General features: G+C 40.1%; 1 protein-coding gene across 4 annotated transcripts; it reads right to left on the bottom strand.

The window, feature by feature from the left end:
• Window positions 1-264: 264 nt before the first annotated feature.
• On the bottom strand, window positions 265-18,871 carry ampd2b (adenosine monophosphate deaminase 2b). 4 transcript variants are annotated; one of them, XM_027007098.3, is made up of 18 exons: window positions 18,278-18,870; window positions 8,596-8,717; window positions 8,327-8,457; window positions 8,181-8,249; window positions 7,976-8,084; window positions 7,534-7,720; window positions 7,230-7,371; window positions 6,943-7,032; window positions 6,561-6,690; window positions 5,999-6,193; window positions 5,506-5,637; window positions 5,112-5,275; window positions 4,758-4,884; window positions 4,221-4,384; window positions 3,682-3,802; window positions 3,002-3,175; window positions 2,716-2,826; window positions 265-2,213 (listed from the first exon to the last, which is right to left on the bottom strand). In XM_027007098.3, the coding sequence occupies exons 1-18, from the start codon at window positions 18,360-18,362 to the stop codon at window positions 1,998-2,000; spliced, it is 2,469 nt and encodes an 822-aa protein (XP_026862899.2). In that variant the 5' UTR covers window positions 18,363-18,870; the 3' UTR covers window positions 265-1,997. The 4 variants fall into 4 exon arrangements, with proteins under 4 accessions (XP_026862899.2, XP_026862900.2, XP_081563902.1 ...); XM_027007099.3 differs by lacking the exon at window positions 18,278-18,870 and adding an exon at window positions 14,108-14,895; XM_081707776.1 differs by lacking the exon at window positions 18,278-18,870 and adding an exon at window positions 10,042-10,077.

Genomic DNA, 18,871 nt, shown 5'->3' on the forward strand with positions numbered 1-18,871 from the left:
ATGACAGACAACGAGGAACATAGACAGATGAGTTAGATAGGTTAAAATCAAAAGTGGATCTAATTTATAATAATAATTTAAGTCAAGCTTAACACTTTTTAATAAGCGCACATCACCAATGTCATAGATTTTTGTACTGAAGCTTTAAGTGGTTATATAATTGATTAGTTTTAAATAAAAAGTACACATACAGACACATAAAGATAGAGAGACAGACAGAAGGCTAAGAACAACAAAAAAGTAGTCTAGGATTTCAAACCAAGATTTAAGATACTTTAGTTTTTTATTCTAAAGGTAATTTTAGTGCTGTGGAATAGTGAGCAAAATGAAGAGCTCATATTTGTCAGAAACAATGAATATCTTAAGTTATACACAGCTTAAAACATATTTTGTCATATGGTTATTTAGATTGCCACTTAATGGAGTTTCTATGTTTTAATAGATAATTAATTAGCTTTTTTGAATGTTTTAACGTTATTTTTAATTGGCCTTCATGGAAAAATGAATTTCTTGGATTTGAAGTACTATGTAAATATTGTTATAGTTTCAAAACACTCTTCACTCTCAAAGTCCATAAAGTCCTTATATGTAACCTAAGCTGCAAAAACAGCTTAGGCACTGTTTTGTTTTGTTTTTGATGTCACAAGAACAAACTCCACATATCTCCTCCTATTCATCTTACAGCAGTTTAGCTCCACCCACTGTTATCAGGCATGTTACAGCTCTGAGTGCTTTCTGAATGAGGCATAGTACAGGGCAGCCAATCAGAACAGAGCTCATTTAGCTTATATCTGTCTAAAAAGCAGCCTGCTTAATTTTAAGATATAAAGAAGCGTTGTGAAATGGTTGTGTAAAAAAATGAATTATGGCTGTTATTGGAACATAAAGCATTAGAAATAGACATCAAGGAAACTATTCAATAAAAAGAAAATGTAGACTATGGGCACTTTAAGAGAAATTGTGCACTGTAACTAGAATAGTGTACCAAGCCCATATAAAGACTATAAACAGCTATAAAGACTGAACTTTATAACAGATTAGCTTGAAGAGGGAACAGATGTGAACTGTCTGAGGGGTTTGTTTTTAGGACAATAATCACCAAAATATTTCATACTTTATATCAAATAATGAGCTGTGTGAAATTATAATGCTTTTAGAGGCATATAAAAATCACGAGTACTTTATATATACACTTTTATGAACTTGTTAGTAATTAAAGCTCAAAAACATCTTAAAGTATGTAATTTTAAGATAGAACAAGACCAGAAGAAAAAAAACTTCACTTTGATAAGAATTTTGATTTGCAATAAATAACAATTCAGTTACATTTATCCATGTACATACACACACAAAAATGTCATCCTAATAAATAAATCTACCAATAAAACATAGAATAATAACATAGGACATTACCAGGCCAAATCAAGATAACAAAGATATCACACACATTTATAAATGAAAGATGAGAGAGATGTTTGAAATCATGTTGAACTCACAGACGCAGTGTAGAGTAGAGGCTCTGCTGCATGGAACCAAGACCCATGCTGCCCATTTTCCATTACAAGCATCCATGACCACTTGGTCAAGGTGAGTTTCTATTTATGCCCCAGTCACACGTTGCTGCAACTGTTGGATCTTTTTTTTTTTTTTTTTTTTTTTAAATAATGTATTGAAAAGATGTTGAACAATAGCATTACCACCACAAACCTGCACCAAAGCAAATCAACATATAGGTTTGCCATGCTTGCTGGTAGTCAACATGGAGCTATTCCAGAACCCAAGACATTGCTGACTGGTACTTGGGTAAAATTTACCACTGGCTGCTGACGTTATGAGGTGCATAACCTTGAAGGATGCCATGTCAGCAGATAGTACAGATGCAAGGTCAGGTTAGATATCCTGTTTAGTTTAGAACCAACACTGCATGCTGGAACTGGCCACCAAACTGGGCACCAATCATATTTAGAGAGGCTACTGGGTGCTGGTGTTGCCGTTCCTTACTGTGCCCCCTGCACTGTGCTCATGCACATAGAAGCTTCCTCTTCAATGGTCTCGAGTTCCTCACTCCTTACTGCCTGTGTGATCAGATTCAGCTCCTCACACAGTGTCTCAAAGCGGTACGCCACGCGGATGTCCGGCACGTTGGTGCGTCGGATGTCGTTGCCGTCCTGGCCCTCTTTCATGTAGTTGGGACCGAGCCAATAACTCTTCATCTGTACACAGAGGAGAATGTCATAATGCATTCAGTGTACATATACTGTATATGCAGGAGCACTTGCTTTATCACTGATAAAATTCTAAGAATGTAATCCAAAAGAGTTCAAGCTATTACACCCTGTATGTTAGTGGCTCCCAATCTCAGTGCTGTGGAATACATGTACTGTATATATTTATGTGTTTTTCATAATGTAGCTAACACACCTAATTCAACTCATCTATTCACCTTATTCACCTAATAGAGTTTAACATCATTCAATTAATTAATCAACAAATTATGAAGCCCTTTGTGAACTGAATAAGTGAATCAACAGTGAAAGGGCAAAAAGAGGGAAACCGCAAGTCATGGCATCCCCAGGACTGGGCAACACCACTGTACATCAAGGTTATAAGTAAATATAGGTGTCCTAATCCTGCAAAAGATCATTCTTATTCAGCCAGGCAGTGGGAGCCATTAACGTACATTGAGGGTACAATCCTGTGTGTCAGAGTCAGCACCTTGTTGGAGAAACCACTCATGAGCACACTGTTTCTGGCCAGCTCACACATATCACATGAGCTCAGCTTCCACACCTGAGCAGCTATACTGTATTCCTCCATTAGGGGTTCCTGAAACACACACACACAAACATACACAAGTCATTTGTCTTTGTCAGTTAAATCCAACTGTGTCTCACAGAAGAGACGCCCTTCAATGAGTTACATTCATAGTATTTTTTGTTGTTGAAAAGTCTCATTAAGAGTCTATATGAACATAGCTATGGTTTGTTGAGAAGACTCTGACCTTTGTGAAGTGGAACTGGAGAGGGTCATCAGTGGATAAGGAGACCATGAGCCCTCTGGACAGGTACTCGGGTAGTGGGTTACGGTGGTAGCTGAGGAACAAGCTGTTGTTGCTGAGGGGAGACATGGCAATGCCGATCTGGGCCAAGTAATACAGGTACTGCAGCACTGGAGCCTGGAGAGGAATCAACAGCCATATTTGAAGTCCAGCATCACTATCTCTGTCATAAATATCAGCCAGGCTGGCTGGCAGGTTAAATGCCAAAGAAATGGAAATATTTATAATGAAAAATATGCAAAAAAAAACCAAACAAACAAAAAAAACCGCCCAGGACACCATGTGTAATGAAACATTGTCAGGTAGAATGACATACAATAACAGCACAAGCAATGTTAACTTCATGAAAACCCTGTCAAAGTCCATCTTTCTGAAGAGAGTGAGTCCGTGAATGACTGGGTGTGTGGGTGAGTCGGTGAGTGAGCGAGTGAGTGAGTGCTGTTTAAATAGACTAAAATAACACACTGGACAAAACATACCTGCTTCTATTGCTATTCCATACCGGCCACAGTTACAATATGTGTAACCATAGAGGAGAAGAGGAGAAACATTTTGCAAATAAAAAGAAAAACAGGTGAGGTTTAGAGAAAACACAAAAGTTCAGGGAAGGTTTGATTCCCGACCTTCCTGAGGAGCAGTCCATGTGAGATGTTCTCTGAGAGCATGAAACCAGACACCAGGTGGTGGATAGGACCTGCCTCGCCACAGTGTGGCCTCAGCACAAACGCATTGAAGTTCCTTCTCCTGTAAGAAGGAAGGCCTGATATTTAAATACTTTTACAGTCCTATATAAGCATAGATGATGATAAAGAGTATTTTTTTCTGAATCCACATTTTTTAAAAATTAGCTTTCTTGAGAAAGCATAACTTTATTGACCCTACATTTTGGCATTTTATGTATAGCATGCATACACAGTATTTTAGAACAGTTGGTAAGGTACATAAGCTGTGAGAGTGACCTACTATATCTGATTTGACTGTGATTCATTTCACACCTTATTGTTGTTTAACTTTATTTATTTAAAGATTTTCAACCACAGCTCACAAACAATACTCATCTTGCTTGGCTTACAGCAGAACCGCACTACATGTGTACTTATGGTGCTGGTGCACCTCTTATGAATCCATGATGGTAGGAGGCTGTGATGTACCAGAGGCATACCTGCGCAGGTCATTGAGCACGGTCATATTGGCATACATGTAGTAGAGATAGTAGGAGTAAGGTGGATTGTCCTCCTCTATCCAGTTGGCAGGGAGAGGACTGTCCAAGTTAAAGATGTGCTGCTCTGGTTTGGACTCATCATCTACACTGTCGAAGCCAACCACCTGATGGATGTAGCACTTTTTAGTCACATAACACTGGCAGGGTGCTTTGAGAAAAGAAAAAAAAATCCCATTGCCCAATGGCCTTTTTATAGGCCAAACTGTTGCAGTATATCTGTGTGATTATTCTAGATTTCTTTGAATACACAGTGTGTGATGAAGTCAGTACATGAGATCAGTGTTAATTTGTGCCTTAAGAGTTGACCTAGAGATGGCTTTGCTACAGAGTGATGCAACACTGAATTAAGTCACTGGCCAGTGCTATCGAAAGCTTTGTGCTGTGTATATTTCTAGATCGGGCAGCACTGAGATGTAGTTGGGAATTGACTGATCACTCCTGTCATACAAAACACATTATTATCAGCTCATTACTCACATGCTGTAGGAAGACATGGAGTTCTGGGTGGCTGCTTGGATTGACAGTGACCTCAAACAGAGGCATGAAGATGTTCTCTAGCATTTCCTGGAAATTGCAGAGCTGTTTCTTGGTGTGGTAGACATCGCTGCACAAGAGACACACCATTTGTCATGTAATTAAGACAGTATTGCTATGAAAACAATTTAAAAATGGACTAAAGTGGAGTAAAGTTGGAGTAAATCACAGCCAAAATGGTGCTATAGCACCAAATTTACAGAAATATTGTTTAATTTGAATAATCTCTTAACTAGTACTAAAATGTAATGCGATGTGATACAGACATGTGACGTGAAGGCAGACATTGGCACTCACAACAGCCGAGGGACCTGGACGAGCCAGCGGACATTGTCTGAGTAGACCTGGTGTCTGACAGCCCACTGGGCCAGTTTGTCCCACTCATCTCTGGAGCGGCCATATATGGAAAGACGCAGCTCAACGTTTTGATATTTACTTTCCTCGAGGTCTGCCATAACCTCCTGAAATGCATTGAAGCATCATGGTCAGCAGGGGGCGAGGTGTCAATTGGTCAGTATAGATGAGTAAATATGTAAATTAAGAGCAATATTCTGCTTTTTAACCTCATAGTTGCTGTTTCATTTCATATGCAATGTGCAGGAGTACAGAACCAAAACAGCAAAAATTGTCACTGTCCAGTTCCTCATGCAATGCAATGCAATTCCTCACGCAATGCAACTGCAGATGATACCTTGATAATGTGGGCAAAATATTTCCCTTCAATATGGTTGTCTGTTTTGATAAAGATCTCTCGGAGAATGGACTCGCCAATGGGGTTGTATTTGGCGTTGAATTTGTCAAAGCGATGGAACGTGTTCCGATCCTGGCCAGAGGGATGGGATCCAAACATTTGCAATTAGACATGTCTGCTCATCATTTCTATTGCCTGTTCATTTGGGCTTTGTCATTTCTACTCATGAGTTTTTATATGTACATATATGGCATTTAGCTGACCCTTTTATCTAAAGCAACTTACAATTATGAGTACAACTTCAGCAAATGAGGGTTAAGGGCCTTGCGCAGGGTCCCAACTTGGCAGTGGTGAGACATGAACTGATTACTAGTCAAGTATTATATATATATATATATATATATATATATATATATATATATATATATATATATATATATATCCCCCAATCAATAACTAACATTAACAAAGGGCAACCTTAGTGCTTCCTTACTGCATGCATGTCCAGTGTGTCCACGCTGAGGTCAAAAGCTGTGAGGTTCATGCTCTCAAAGACCTCCATAAGTGTCTGTTCACGTCCTTTCTCCACATGGACAATCTCTTTAGGGGACTTCTTCATGGCCCTCTTAATGAAGCGGAGCAGGTGCTTCTGATTCATGCAAGATGAGGCATGGATATGTGTATCCACCTGAGGCGTGGGAGAAAGAACAGAGACAGTAAAGTGAACATCTTAAAGATGGGAGCCTTTAGTCAAAGATGATTCAATGTAGAGTAGACATGTTAAAACTGAATAATGTGGGAATGCCAATAGTGTAACTACACTGTATAAATATTAGTATATAATAATAATAATGACACCAATAATAACACCATAGTTCTTACATACATATTAGGTAATAATAATAATAATAATAATAATAATAATAATTAAAAACAATCTTTTTATATTATTATTATTATTATTATGATTACCTAATATGTATGTAAGAACTATGGAAGAATTATTTTACATATGTAGACTGGTGTTGCATGTATTAGAAGGTATAAAAGTTCACCTTGCGTATGTTGTAGAAGTCACGGTGAGGAACCTTCCTCTGTGCTGCCAACTCTTTCATCTCATTTAAGAGGATGTGCATCTGAAACTTTGAGCTCAGGTACTGGAGTCGACGATAACAGAAAGATTTCCTGTTGACAAATCCCTTGGTCAGGAATCAAAGACTATTCAGGAACAGCAAATGGTCCTGGCTGAGATATCATTGAAATAAATTCCAAATGTCTGGGTTATAGGACCTCCTTATTCTTGAACACTTAAAAGCACTAGACATTTTCCTGTAATGTTTACAGCGCTTTCTGCACTTAATTATCAAAGCAACATCAGTGTAACTTCAGGTGTAAAATACGACTATGCATATTCACTTAAGCCTGGGTGTGTCTTACACTGGCCCATTAATGATGAGAGCCATCATGACATTCATGTCAGCGATATACTCCTGCAGGTCTGGGTAGGGTAGATCTAGCTCCGTGGCCCTGAAGAAAACAATGATAAGAAGTTTTAAAAGTAGGAAAGCACTAGACTTTTCACAGTACCTAAGAGTAGTTAGGTAATGACACAATTCAGGAAATATATCATAAGGATCAGAACAAAATAAATATTTAAATATTGAATGTGCATCATGTTTCTAATGAAGTGAAAGTAAGTGAAGGCAGAAGGAAGGAGTTCTCACTTCTCTATTTTGCTTTTGTGAGTATACACATGTATGACGCCATCCAGCATTTTGAGGCTGTAGCCCATATCCGGGGGCAAACTTGTAGGATCTAGACCCTCGTAGGGGTGGGTCTTAGATACAGGGGGGTGAAATGGGGCATCTGGGGGGAAAATGTCCAAAGAACGAAACAGCAGTTTAGTTTTTAATTTGAAGTGTGTTTCTTTCTTACCTTTTTTTTGTCACTCAGTAATCCATCCACAAAATACACAAAAGATGTTCGGCCCTTGTCATCATCATCAGAACAGCAAACGAGTTCACTCACCTGCAGTTACGGAGGCCTCGGGCAGGTCCTCATACACGTCCAGGTCCAGAGGCTTGTCTCCAAGCTCATGCAGGAAGCGCAACGTAGTCGTGCAGAAACTCTGGTCGGAGAGGGTCATATACTTCTCTCTGATGAACAGAGCCTTCACCACACACTTAGCAGCATCCAGCAGGTCTGTGAAGGGGACCTAGAGAATAGAAGAGAATTGAGATGAAGTCAAATCATTGAAACAGTTACAGTATTATAAATGAACTTAACTCAGAAGCTTAATTAAATCTGCAATAAATCTGGGTTAGGAACAGGGTTGGAATGTTGCTATTTGGCTACAGTAATGTTTTGCCATTTAAGCAAAACAACCATACTCTCAGCATCTGCTGCTGTTTTTTTTTTATCATTCAAAATACAAAAAAACAAGCTTTTCCTCTGGTTCTATCTCACTCACTCCACATTTCTCATCTCCAGAGATGGTGACTCGCTGGTACTCCCTCTCCGGTATTAATTCTCGCTCTGGGTACAGGTCGCCAGGCACTTGGTTCTGCTCCTTCAGGCGCCTGGACACAGATAAGCGGGGAAAGACGAGGATCCTCAACAGATTTCAGCAAACCTCAAAGTGTTCCAAGCTAATCACATGGAAACAGCTAACTCACTCCAGATCTGAGGCGCTGTCTGTCTTCATAAATTCTTGCTTGGCTCTCAGGAGAATCTCAGGCTCATACCTGTGTGACGACAGGGAATTGCTTATCTGTGACTGGTTAAGAGCGACCATGTAAAAGGGCAGGAGGGTTGGTCTTACTTGATGTCCTGGCTTATCTGCCGCTGGAGCCGGTGACGCCTCTCTTCCAGCTGTTCGATGGGGCTGTCTTCTGGAAACTCATAGGGAGCACTTCGCATTTCGCTTTCCGCCAGGCTGCGCGAGAACAGCTCCTACACACACATACACACAAATTAAGAGAAGTAAACGCACTAAAATATTCACACATTATACAAACAAAAACACATTAAGAATGATACATTATTATGCAAGATAAGACAAGCCAGAAAATGCAAGGTTATGTCACCCACCTCAGCAATTTCTTTGTATTTGCCATCCATGGAAGTCCGCAGGTCAACAGGTCCGTGCTTGGCTACTGGGATACCAGGCAAGGAATACTGGGAAGTTAGGAGATGATGGCCACCACGCACATCTAACACACACAGAGAGAGAGAGAGAGAGAGAGAGAGAGAGAGAGAGAGAGAGAGAGATTGTGGTAAAGATAGGGAATGAAAGGGGAGCAAGGGTGAGAGTGACAGAAAGCTAATCCTTTGAGCCATTAAAGTAATGATTAATACTGTGTGTGTGTGTGTGTGTGAGAGAGAGAGAGAGAGAGAGAGAAAGAGAGAGAAAGAGAGAGAGAGAGAGAGAGAGAGGTTTACATGTGATGGCAACACCCATGGACAATGTGGAAAAGACTGCTTTTTCATTTTAGTAATCATTACTATTGTCCCCAACAAGAAGAGGCAAAAGAGGAGAAGAATGGGTTAAACACTGTAGACTAGCCAACAGGTGTTGTGTCTCAAGCACAATGAGAACATTTGGGTGGAAGACCATTATTGTGTGTGTGTATGTTCTCACTACTTTATTTTTGGAAATACTTTCACTAGATTAAGTGTGAACTATTTCTCACCCCTCTGAGCTGTGGTATGGCTTCCACTGCCCCTCCTTGTGATATCAGCCTTTCTACACTGTCATAATGAATTAAATATTCACGACACAGATGAATATTTAAGCAGCTCTTGTGCCACAGAGACACAGGAGCTGCTGTCCACCAATTAACACACACATGTCCAGATCTGGAATTATTCTGGACAACCAGATGGCAGATTGAAGGCAGCCAACAAAATAAAGCCAGCTCAGCTGCAGAGACAAATCATTAAAACTCAAAATGATATTCCTCAAAAATCTTCTTTATCAGATATTTAAATATATTATTCATATAATTTGCAAAGTTTAGAGTGATGGACAACATAATCCTGTATTGTTTTTTTGTATTCTATCATTAATATACCACTGCATAATACTTTTCTATAAATTTCTATTCTGGTTATGTACTAACCAATAACGACTGAAATGTATCAAAGCACTTCCATGTCATGCTTTTAACTCTCTTCTAAAGATGCACACCTGCAATAATACTGAAGGCATAATATTGTAGCTGTTTATATTCAGTGTAGCTTTGAACATCCCCTCTTGCTTGGTGGCTATTCAGTACCTCAATTCCTAATTCGTGTGTGTGTTAAACTGCTGTTATATCGGCCAGATTAAAGAAAAATGGTGCGAATGAGAATCATCCAGACCCACTGCTTGACGATCAGCCAAAGGAAACATCAGAACACAGTCAGAAAGTGGATCCTTTCCGCGCTGCACATAATGTCGCGTGCAATTTAGTAACACCTTCTCAGTCACACCTTCTCTTTTGTTCAGCACAGGTGTCTGTTAAATCTGTCGTTTGCCACCAGGCCTCGGTTTACCTCGCAATATGAAGTCACTCGCCGTCTGAAAGCCGAACACTGCCCCGATCATGTGGACCTAAACAGTAATTACTCTCGCTGAGCAAGGAGTATGCTCATTCACAACATACTTTACAACACAACAGCATACTATCAAAATACATTTATGCACAGAAGAATTAGCATTCATTAACTACTGATGCAGTACAATTTACTGTTTAACTTTACAGTCTGATGTGCATTAAAGTAGTGGTGTAGCAATATGCACATAACTGTGAAGGCGGAACCTGAGCCAAAGTAATACTAAATGATATTCAGAAAAGCACAGTAAATGGACTTCTTATAGACTGGCTGTTCACTGCTAATGTTTTCACTCAGTCGTTTAATTGAACGGGTAATAACAGGACCTTGAGGAGACCAGTTATCTGCTTAAGCACGTGGGTGGATGCTATAGGGCAGATGGAGAGGATAATTATGACAGTGGCAGTTCATTAACAGACTACACGAGGAGAAAGAAGCACAGCAGGTGAGGAAACTCACTCTCTGTCTCTGCCTGTTCTTTCCATCACTTTCTTCCTCTTCTCTCAGCTATGTGTTAGCATTATACCCATAATGTACTTCCACATATTATATCATTTGCACATTTTTAGTGGGACATGGCAAGAACAAGAAAGTACAAAAATGCTCGTGTGCGCCTATGAGTTTTGAGCCCAGTCTGGCTGCAGTGGAGGACACAGACACATGATCTAATCTCTTAATGGCTGCTATATTTGGTGCTGCAGCTTCTGTGGTTATACAACACCCATCTCCTTCTCGCACACCATCACCAAACAAATGGCAGGAAAAAACAACAACAGCAACACACGTTTCACTCACTCTGGCTGGCCTGCCGTGGACTGTAAACATTAAAACAAGCATCTCAAGGAATAGTACTGTAATTCAGCCTCTGAATTCTAATGTTGACTGTTTTAGATGCAAACTGGTCACCTGTTATGCTGTTTGATGTGAAAAAGCAGTTTTGGCCTCATGCTTTTAAACAGCTCATGAATGGACAAGTAGTGCACTTTCCACGACTAATAGTGCACCTTTACTGACACTATGACATCATTGCAAAGCTCAGAGATAAAATGATCCAACTGACTATATACATAGCAAAAACCAAACAAAGCATTTTAGGCTATAGTATAATCCTCCCTGACATCCACTGATTCATAAAAGCTCTTAAGCCTATTTTATAATCTTCAACTATGCCTCAGGCTGTCAGACCAGTTATCACAATTATCTTATAAACATAAATAATAGGAAAGGTTTGCAGGCAGCTGTGACAGGTCTTGGATCAGTGCACAGTTCGCATCACCTCACAGTTCCCTGCTTCTGATGATTTCTTCAGGTCGCTTAGCAAAATTGTCAATGGTGAGCACTTTGAGTTCGTGTCATGGTGTTAAGGAGACTATTCAGACTGCTCAGAACAGGGACCAGTAAACAAATCAATTCACTATCTTTCTGCATAACTGAACTATTGAACTGAAGTTTATTGTTCAGCTGGTATTAGAAAGGAAAAGCTCAAAGGTTAGAATCATTACTTTTCATAGTAATGTGGGTCACTTCAGGGTAGTGAAGAGAGTTCTGGGTTTATGCTCTTTGTCTCACAGTGGACAGGACAAAACATAACTACTGTAATCATAATCAGCAAGGCACCAGGTTAAAAAAAACAATAAAAACAGCAAACTCAACTATGTAGGGATGGTGAAAGCCCATCACAAACCTCAGAGACATCAAACACAGCTCCTGGTCATGAGACTTCTAATTAGCATATCTGCAAAGATCTCAGTTGTGAATATATATTTTAGGGTATCAGAGGATACAGAAGGGAACTGGGAGCTGTTGAAATCAAACAGGAGACTGGGGAAACAGAGTCAAGCCCCAGGTCTTTAGCTCAAAAAAGAAGTTGCCATCACAGATCAGATTATGCCTTGTCTAGACTTAGGCTTCATACTGTAAGATCTGTTATAACAAGCCATAGTAAGATTATTCTGATGAGGGTAATACATCACTGATACAGAATTTTCACTGAATCAGTACAGCCTCTTTGTAGCACTGTGGTGTTTGTTAGATTCTGCATTTTTCCCTGTTCTATTCACATTCAGACAGGATGGCTTCTCCACTATAAATCCAACATTTGGAAAGAAAAGACATTATCTTGCATCTGATGAATCAATACAAATTCTCTAGACCACCTTGGGCCCAATTTTTCAATAACGCCTCCAATTAGAACTGTATATCAAGTCATATTACATATTGCACTTGTTAGATAATATTACAGGATATCCTGTCTCTGCAGTTCTCTCTGTTGGCCAACTGTACTTACAAATCAACAATTTATCTCCATTAATCAACGATTTGCTGTGATTTACCACAAAGTTCCCGAGAATCTGCATTGTTACAGAATCTGCATTGGTTACAGTCATTTTAATACATTTTGCATTATTGCATTCTGCAATACATTGGAAAAAAGTGTTTATACAAAAGTGTTTATTATAAGACCAACCACCATAGATGCTCCTTGTCTCTGTTGCTTCCGCAATGTTCAGCTTTGCATTGGGGATACAGGCAGCTTGAATTGACTGTGCAGGCTAGTTTAATTTGAATAGGTTTTTCTTTCACATTCATGCAATGAGGAAACACTTACACCACTGCTGTTTCTATATAATACAATTTTTTGGGAACATTTTGGGAGGATTAAACATAAGATGAAAAGTGCTTAAAATCAGACTGCCAAGCCTCCTTGTGTTATATTTTATGTCTCTAAACATGACACCATCTATCCGTGATGGTGAGTGTCACTGAAGGAGAGGGTATTGTGACAGAGACCGTCACTCAGAAAGGCCAATGTATGTTCTGATTACTGGGCCATAGAGCTGGCTCTTTGATCTGGTGGTCAGAGAACATGTGTACTTCCGGGTTAGACAGCAGGGCGTGGTTGCTGTCCTCAGCCTTTATCACAATTGTGTCAGAAATGAGTTCACTGGGAGCATTTATGATTAAAGAAAGCACCTGTGATTTCAGTGTGAACCCCTGGTGACCTGCATGAAAGTGGATGTGTGAGAGATATATAGAATGTATGAAGCTCAAGTGTTGCTAGCTGAAGAAGAGGGCAATGTTTCAGAGACAATTACCCCCAGAAGAAGAGGGTAGTGTGTGCTCTGGTTGTTGAGTCAGAGAGCTGGCTCTTTGGTATGGTGATCAGAACACACATTTACCACCTGGAAATCCCATGGTTTGATAGCAGGGTGTGATTGCTACTCTATTCTTATCTAAAATACACAAACACACACAAATGCATGAAAGGTATTCTCTTCCTGAACTCTCTGCCTTATCAAAATCCTCTGTTACGCTATTCCAGTGCTGCCAGTGTAACTCTACCCTCCTCACCTTCACAGAAACAGAAAATCAATCAATAAACATCAGTACGAAATAGATTCTTTCCACTCACTCACTCATTCACTCACTCACTCACTCACTCACTCACTCACTCACTCACTCACTCACTCACTCACTCACTCACTCACTCACTCTCTCACTCTCTCTGTCTCTCTCACTCACACACACACACTAAAAACAATATATCTTCCAGATAAAAAGCATGAGCTGACAGCATCCAAGCTGTTGGCTTAAAGATAAATAACAGGGGAGAGCAAAGTGATATGTAAAAAAAAAAAAAGGAGGGAAGAGAGGAGCAGAGAGAGTGCTGAGCAGGAGTCCCCTCTAGGCACATATGACCTGGCTGAGGAGACATGGAAGAGATGGACTCTGCAAACCAGCTTGGGTTTTCGGCTGTTTCTCTTTTTTCACACAACATGAGAAAGTGTGTGCGTGTGTGTGTGTGTGTGTGTGTGTGTGTGTGTGAGAGAGAGAGAGCGAGAGAGAGAGAGAGAGAGAGAGAGAGAGAGAGAGAGAGAGTGAGAAAATGAGAGATGCAACCACACCACACAAGCATTCTGAAACAACATAGATCTACAACAAAATACTTAAGTTCATTTGCTCACACACAGGCTTGCCATTGGATCTGTCCCTCATAGATACATACATACAGTAAACACAGCTGATGGGGTCGATGTATCCACTCCCCCCTCTCCTCTTCCTGGTTCCTGCCAGTGCCCTCATCCAGCTTCTGTCGTTCCCCTTCACATTTAAATACCTCTGACACACAGCCGGACTATACCACTTCAGAGCACAAGCAGGGGAGAGTTTAACAGCATCCGTGGTGGATCTTTAGTGAGCATATCCTCGTTTTAGTGTTTTAGTTGCCCTATATCTTCAAACTCTATGATGCACTCTGATAATTGTGTTGCATATGATGGTTTGTGTTTTGATACATATACACATGCTTGTACACATAACATGCATGCAGAGAGACAGAGAGAGAGAGAGAGAGAGAGAGAGAGAGAGAGAGAGAGAGAGAGATGCAGCCACACCACACAAGCGTTCTGAAACCAAATATCTACAACAAAATACTTAATTTCATTTGCTCACTCACACAGGCTTGCCATTGGATCTGTCCCTCATAGATACATACATACAGTAAACACAGCTGATGGGGTCGATGTATCCACTCCCCCCTCTCCTCTTCCTGGTTCCTGCCAGTGCCCTCATCCAGCTTCTGTCATTTCCCTTTTTGTTTAAATATCTCTGATACCCAGCTGGACCGTACCACTTCACTGCTGAGGGTAGGGGAGAGTTTAACAGCATCCCTTGTGCATTTTTGGTTAGAAATGCCCTCTGTTAGTTTTTCAGTCCCCCTCTATTTTCTATGATGCATTCTGATGACTGTGCTAATGCTGAAAAAGAGACTTCCCAGCATGCAGAAGACAGTTCAATAATATTTGCTTGTCAACAAACAAGCATTGTACACCGGCATGACTAATTTCTATGACCCCCCCCCCCCCCCCCCCGCTGATATAAAGCACTGAATCTCTTGCAGGCATTATACACTTTTTTTGTGGATGTCGCCGAAATAAATCTGTTGTCATCAAAGTGTTTACATATAAAAATGTTTTAATAATGTGGTATTTTGCATCCACGCTGATTAAAACATATGTATAGATTAATATATATTTTAATGGTTACACGCCAGACCACTTTCCCTGTTTTTCAGCAATTCAGACTCTTTCCCACTGCTATGCATTATTGCAGTCTACATCAATTATTCACACGTTTGCAGATTTTACACTTCTTCATCATTTTTTTGTGTAAATATCACCATGGTTACATAAAAGACTAATTGGTCCTGGCGACAGCACTGTGTGAACAAAGCCTGGCTGCTCTGCAGAGATTCCACAGTGGCCTACTGAGTACCTACAGGAGCTCTTGTATCATTGTGTAACATTGATATTACTGTCACATAAAATATACACTGCAATACCATAATATAACATTTATATACATAAAAAACATCTATAAAACTAGCATTTTTCATCATTATAACTGATGATATGCAGTACTGAACATAAGATAATAAATAATCATGCTTTTCCCTGCTCTTCAAAACAAGATTGAACAAATTAATTAATGGATAAAATGAATAAATAAATGGACACTTATTTTATGCAGTTTCCTCTTTTTATAAGATTAACTGATATGATCACCTCACTTAACTATGTTTAAGTTAACTAAGTTTGGTTCTCCAAAATAAAAGAAAGGCCTTATGAGAAAATCCTTCTGCTTAAAGGAAGGTCTGTAATCACAGTGGAGTATAGGCATCGTCTCCTGCATGTCTCAAAGGGAAACTGTACTAGATACAGGCAACAGGAACAATTTAATCATTCTGAGGTGACTGCCAGCACATCTCTAGAAAGCAAACACTTTTATCTAACCTGTGATTGAGAGCTAGCCCCAAGGAATATAGTGCTTGAGTAACAACTGCTGAACGCTGAACTGAGACCCCTAAGATGGAGAAAGGGTTGCAGCACCAACATTGTTATTATTGTGGTAGAGTGAGAGTTTATAGGTAAATCATTTTATCACTAATTTCAGCAAACTGAACACTGGGTTTATTAACAAGGCTACTATACTTAGAACTGTGACCTTGCATACTATTTAAACAAATAAATAAGTATAGAAAGATTTTGCTGAGAACTTTCATAATGAGCTACTGATCAATAAACCTTCCAGCACTAAAATAAGGAAAAGGTTCATAATCTGATCAAGAGGAATGACAGGTCTTCATTTGGTTCTTACCTCTTGTATGTAATCCAGGACTTTCTTTTGAACAGAAATATATGGACTGGTAGATGCTGTGATGAGAGCAGAGTGTGAAGTCGAAAATAATATGAAAGCTGTTGGTAGTTTGTGAAAGAGCCGTTTAAAACTTCCATCTCTCCTAGAACCAATAGGGCAGGAAGTGACTCTCACAGGGGTCAAAATCCAAAGGTTACCAATGAATATAGAGCCACTGAGTTCTGGTGTATGGAGGCTGGGAGACATTGCGAAGAAGCTAGATGGAGAGGTTCTCCACCATGATGCTCAGTGCACTAATGGCAACTTCTGGGTTCAGCAGAAAGTGAAAAGTAGAAGAGAGCAGGTCTGAGAAGGTGTCATTATAGCAGTGTGTGGTGTACAAGACCAGACACCAACGCAGAGTTGAAGGCATCTATTTGAATACCATACATTTTCTGTGTCTTGGCAAAGCCTTTAACATTCACAAAAGCCCTTCTAAATAATTATTTATATGTGGTGCCTCCGATACCTATAACAATTTTGTTTATATTTTATATTTTATTTAGCTGTGTAGTGTTCATCAGAAAGTTCTGCCTTCAATTGCATTGAACACTGCCTCCTTTGCCTGTGGCCTAGTGAGAGGAACCATTTTGTCCACCTTATTCCTCAATTCAGTTATTGCAGTCCACTTTGGGTTTTGTCCTTAGACAGTACCGGAGCTATTAAGCTGTCAGGCCAGCCATGTTGTAATCACACAATGGCGAGGAGCCTCCTACGCTCCAATCAGCACAGTGCTGATGACTGTTTGGTGGGTGTTAATTGCCTAAATGCTTCACTAAACAGTTTGCACATAATAATATGTGGTTATAATAACATGCTCTTTTATGAGAGATGTTAAGTACATTTTGTTTCAGTTCTTTTCTGCAAGAAACACATTTAATGCATTTGCCCTCAGTATATTTTCTTTTCTGTAAGATTGGTTTAAAACAGTTTGCTTAGAAACAATCACATAGCCAAAGGTGTCAAATCAGCAGATTTGGTCTTCCACATGTTTCAGATACCACCTGCTCATGCTAATGCCTTAGCTAATCACTCCACTGCAAAGGTGTATCTGATACTTCACACCTAGGGCTGCAGACATCTCATTCACGAACATGAATGCAGCCAGAGGAATATGATTATGCTCTGCCTAGATTAGCGGTGTTAATCCTTTCTTCGTGACTTACCATGGGGACAGAACGGCTGCTGTGTTACTTTTTCATTTCTGAGCACAAACGATGCTGCTGCTGGATTGTGTGAAATCTTAAGATGTAGTTCTACAAGCATATGTTGACATATGGCAAGAAACTGATTTGAATTGACGGCTTTTTTGATGTCTAACTGGTGTAAAGATAACATAGGTTATTTATAAAAAGAGTTCAGGTTGATGTGATTCACTATCATATGGTTTATATTATGTCATTTATCAATTATCAATTGCAATGTGAGCATCCTCATGTGGTAGGTCAGACATGGTATGTTAGCAGTCATATCAGGCATACCTGACCTAACTATTCTGTAACATCAGAAAGAGTCTAAACAAAAACAGTTGTTACTGACTTATTACATTTCTACCAAGATGCTTTCTTTCTTTCTTTCTTTTATAACAATTTAAGTGAGAGTTCTTGTCATTTACAAAATACAAACAGCACCCTTCATTTGCTTGCTTCTTTACGTACTGATGTTATTTTTCTCAGCAGGTGTAGTGTAATGGGCCAAACAACATTTTCATCTCAGCAGAGCAAATATTTCCTTCTAATCAACAGGTCAATCATCTGTCACGTTGAAGTGCACAGATACGGCCTGCTGCAAGTATCACCTTCACACCGTGTCTAAAAAAACAGTCACATGACAGCATAGAAGCTACGCTGGCAGAATTCCCAAACATTATTCCTATCTCTATTTATGTGCAAGCTTCCTTGAGCCATATAAAATATCAAAATATCTATCCAGATATTCATCTTAGACCCCCTCACTCCCCATTGGGTCTTATGGGTCTTACCTGTGCTGGCAGCATACTGCAGACTCCCCCTCTTCCTGAAGGGGGACGTGGGCTTCGGCTTGCTAGACGGCAGCTTGGACGTCATTTTGCCCTGTGTTTAGATGCAGAACGAGGAGATGTTACTGAGCAAGCACAGCTATAGAGGAATGGAAAGAGACAGCGTGACAGAGAGAGAAAGAGAGAGAGAGAGAGAGAGAGAGAGAGAGAGAGAGTGAGTGAGAACAGGAAAGAGACAGGGAGAGGGAGAGGGAGAGAGAGAGAGAGAGAGAGAGAGAGTGAGAGTGAGAACAGGAAAGAGACAGGGAGAGAGAGAGAGAGAGAGAGAGAGAGAGAGAGAGAGAGTGAGTGCCCAGACGATTTCAATGCAGTAAGGAGGCAGAGTGGGATGTTCCAGAGTGAGAGAGTCCCCCTATTCCAATATAGATAAGGTGCACTGGCTCCTCCCCTGCCCCCTATCATCCACAAAGGCATGCGTACGCTGCAAGCATGCTGTCACTCCTGTGTTTCCCTGGCAACAGCAGGGCTGGGTCATAGGAACGCCCCTGAATTAAAATACCACAGCTCGTAAGAGTGGGCACACCAGCTCTTTAAGAG

This window comes from Electrophorus electricus, chromosome 25 (genome assembly GCF_041902795.1).
Source record: "Electrophorus electricus isolate QZ-2024a chromosome 25, ASM4190279v1, whole genome shotgun sequence".
NCBI classification, from domain to species: Eukaryota; Metazoa; Chordata; class Actinopteri; order Gymnotiformes; family Gymnotidae; genus Electrophorus; species Electrophorus electricus.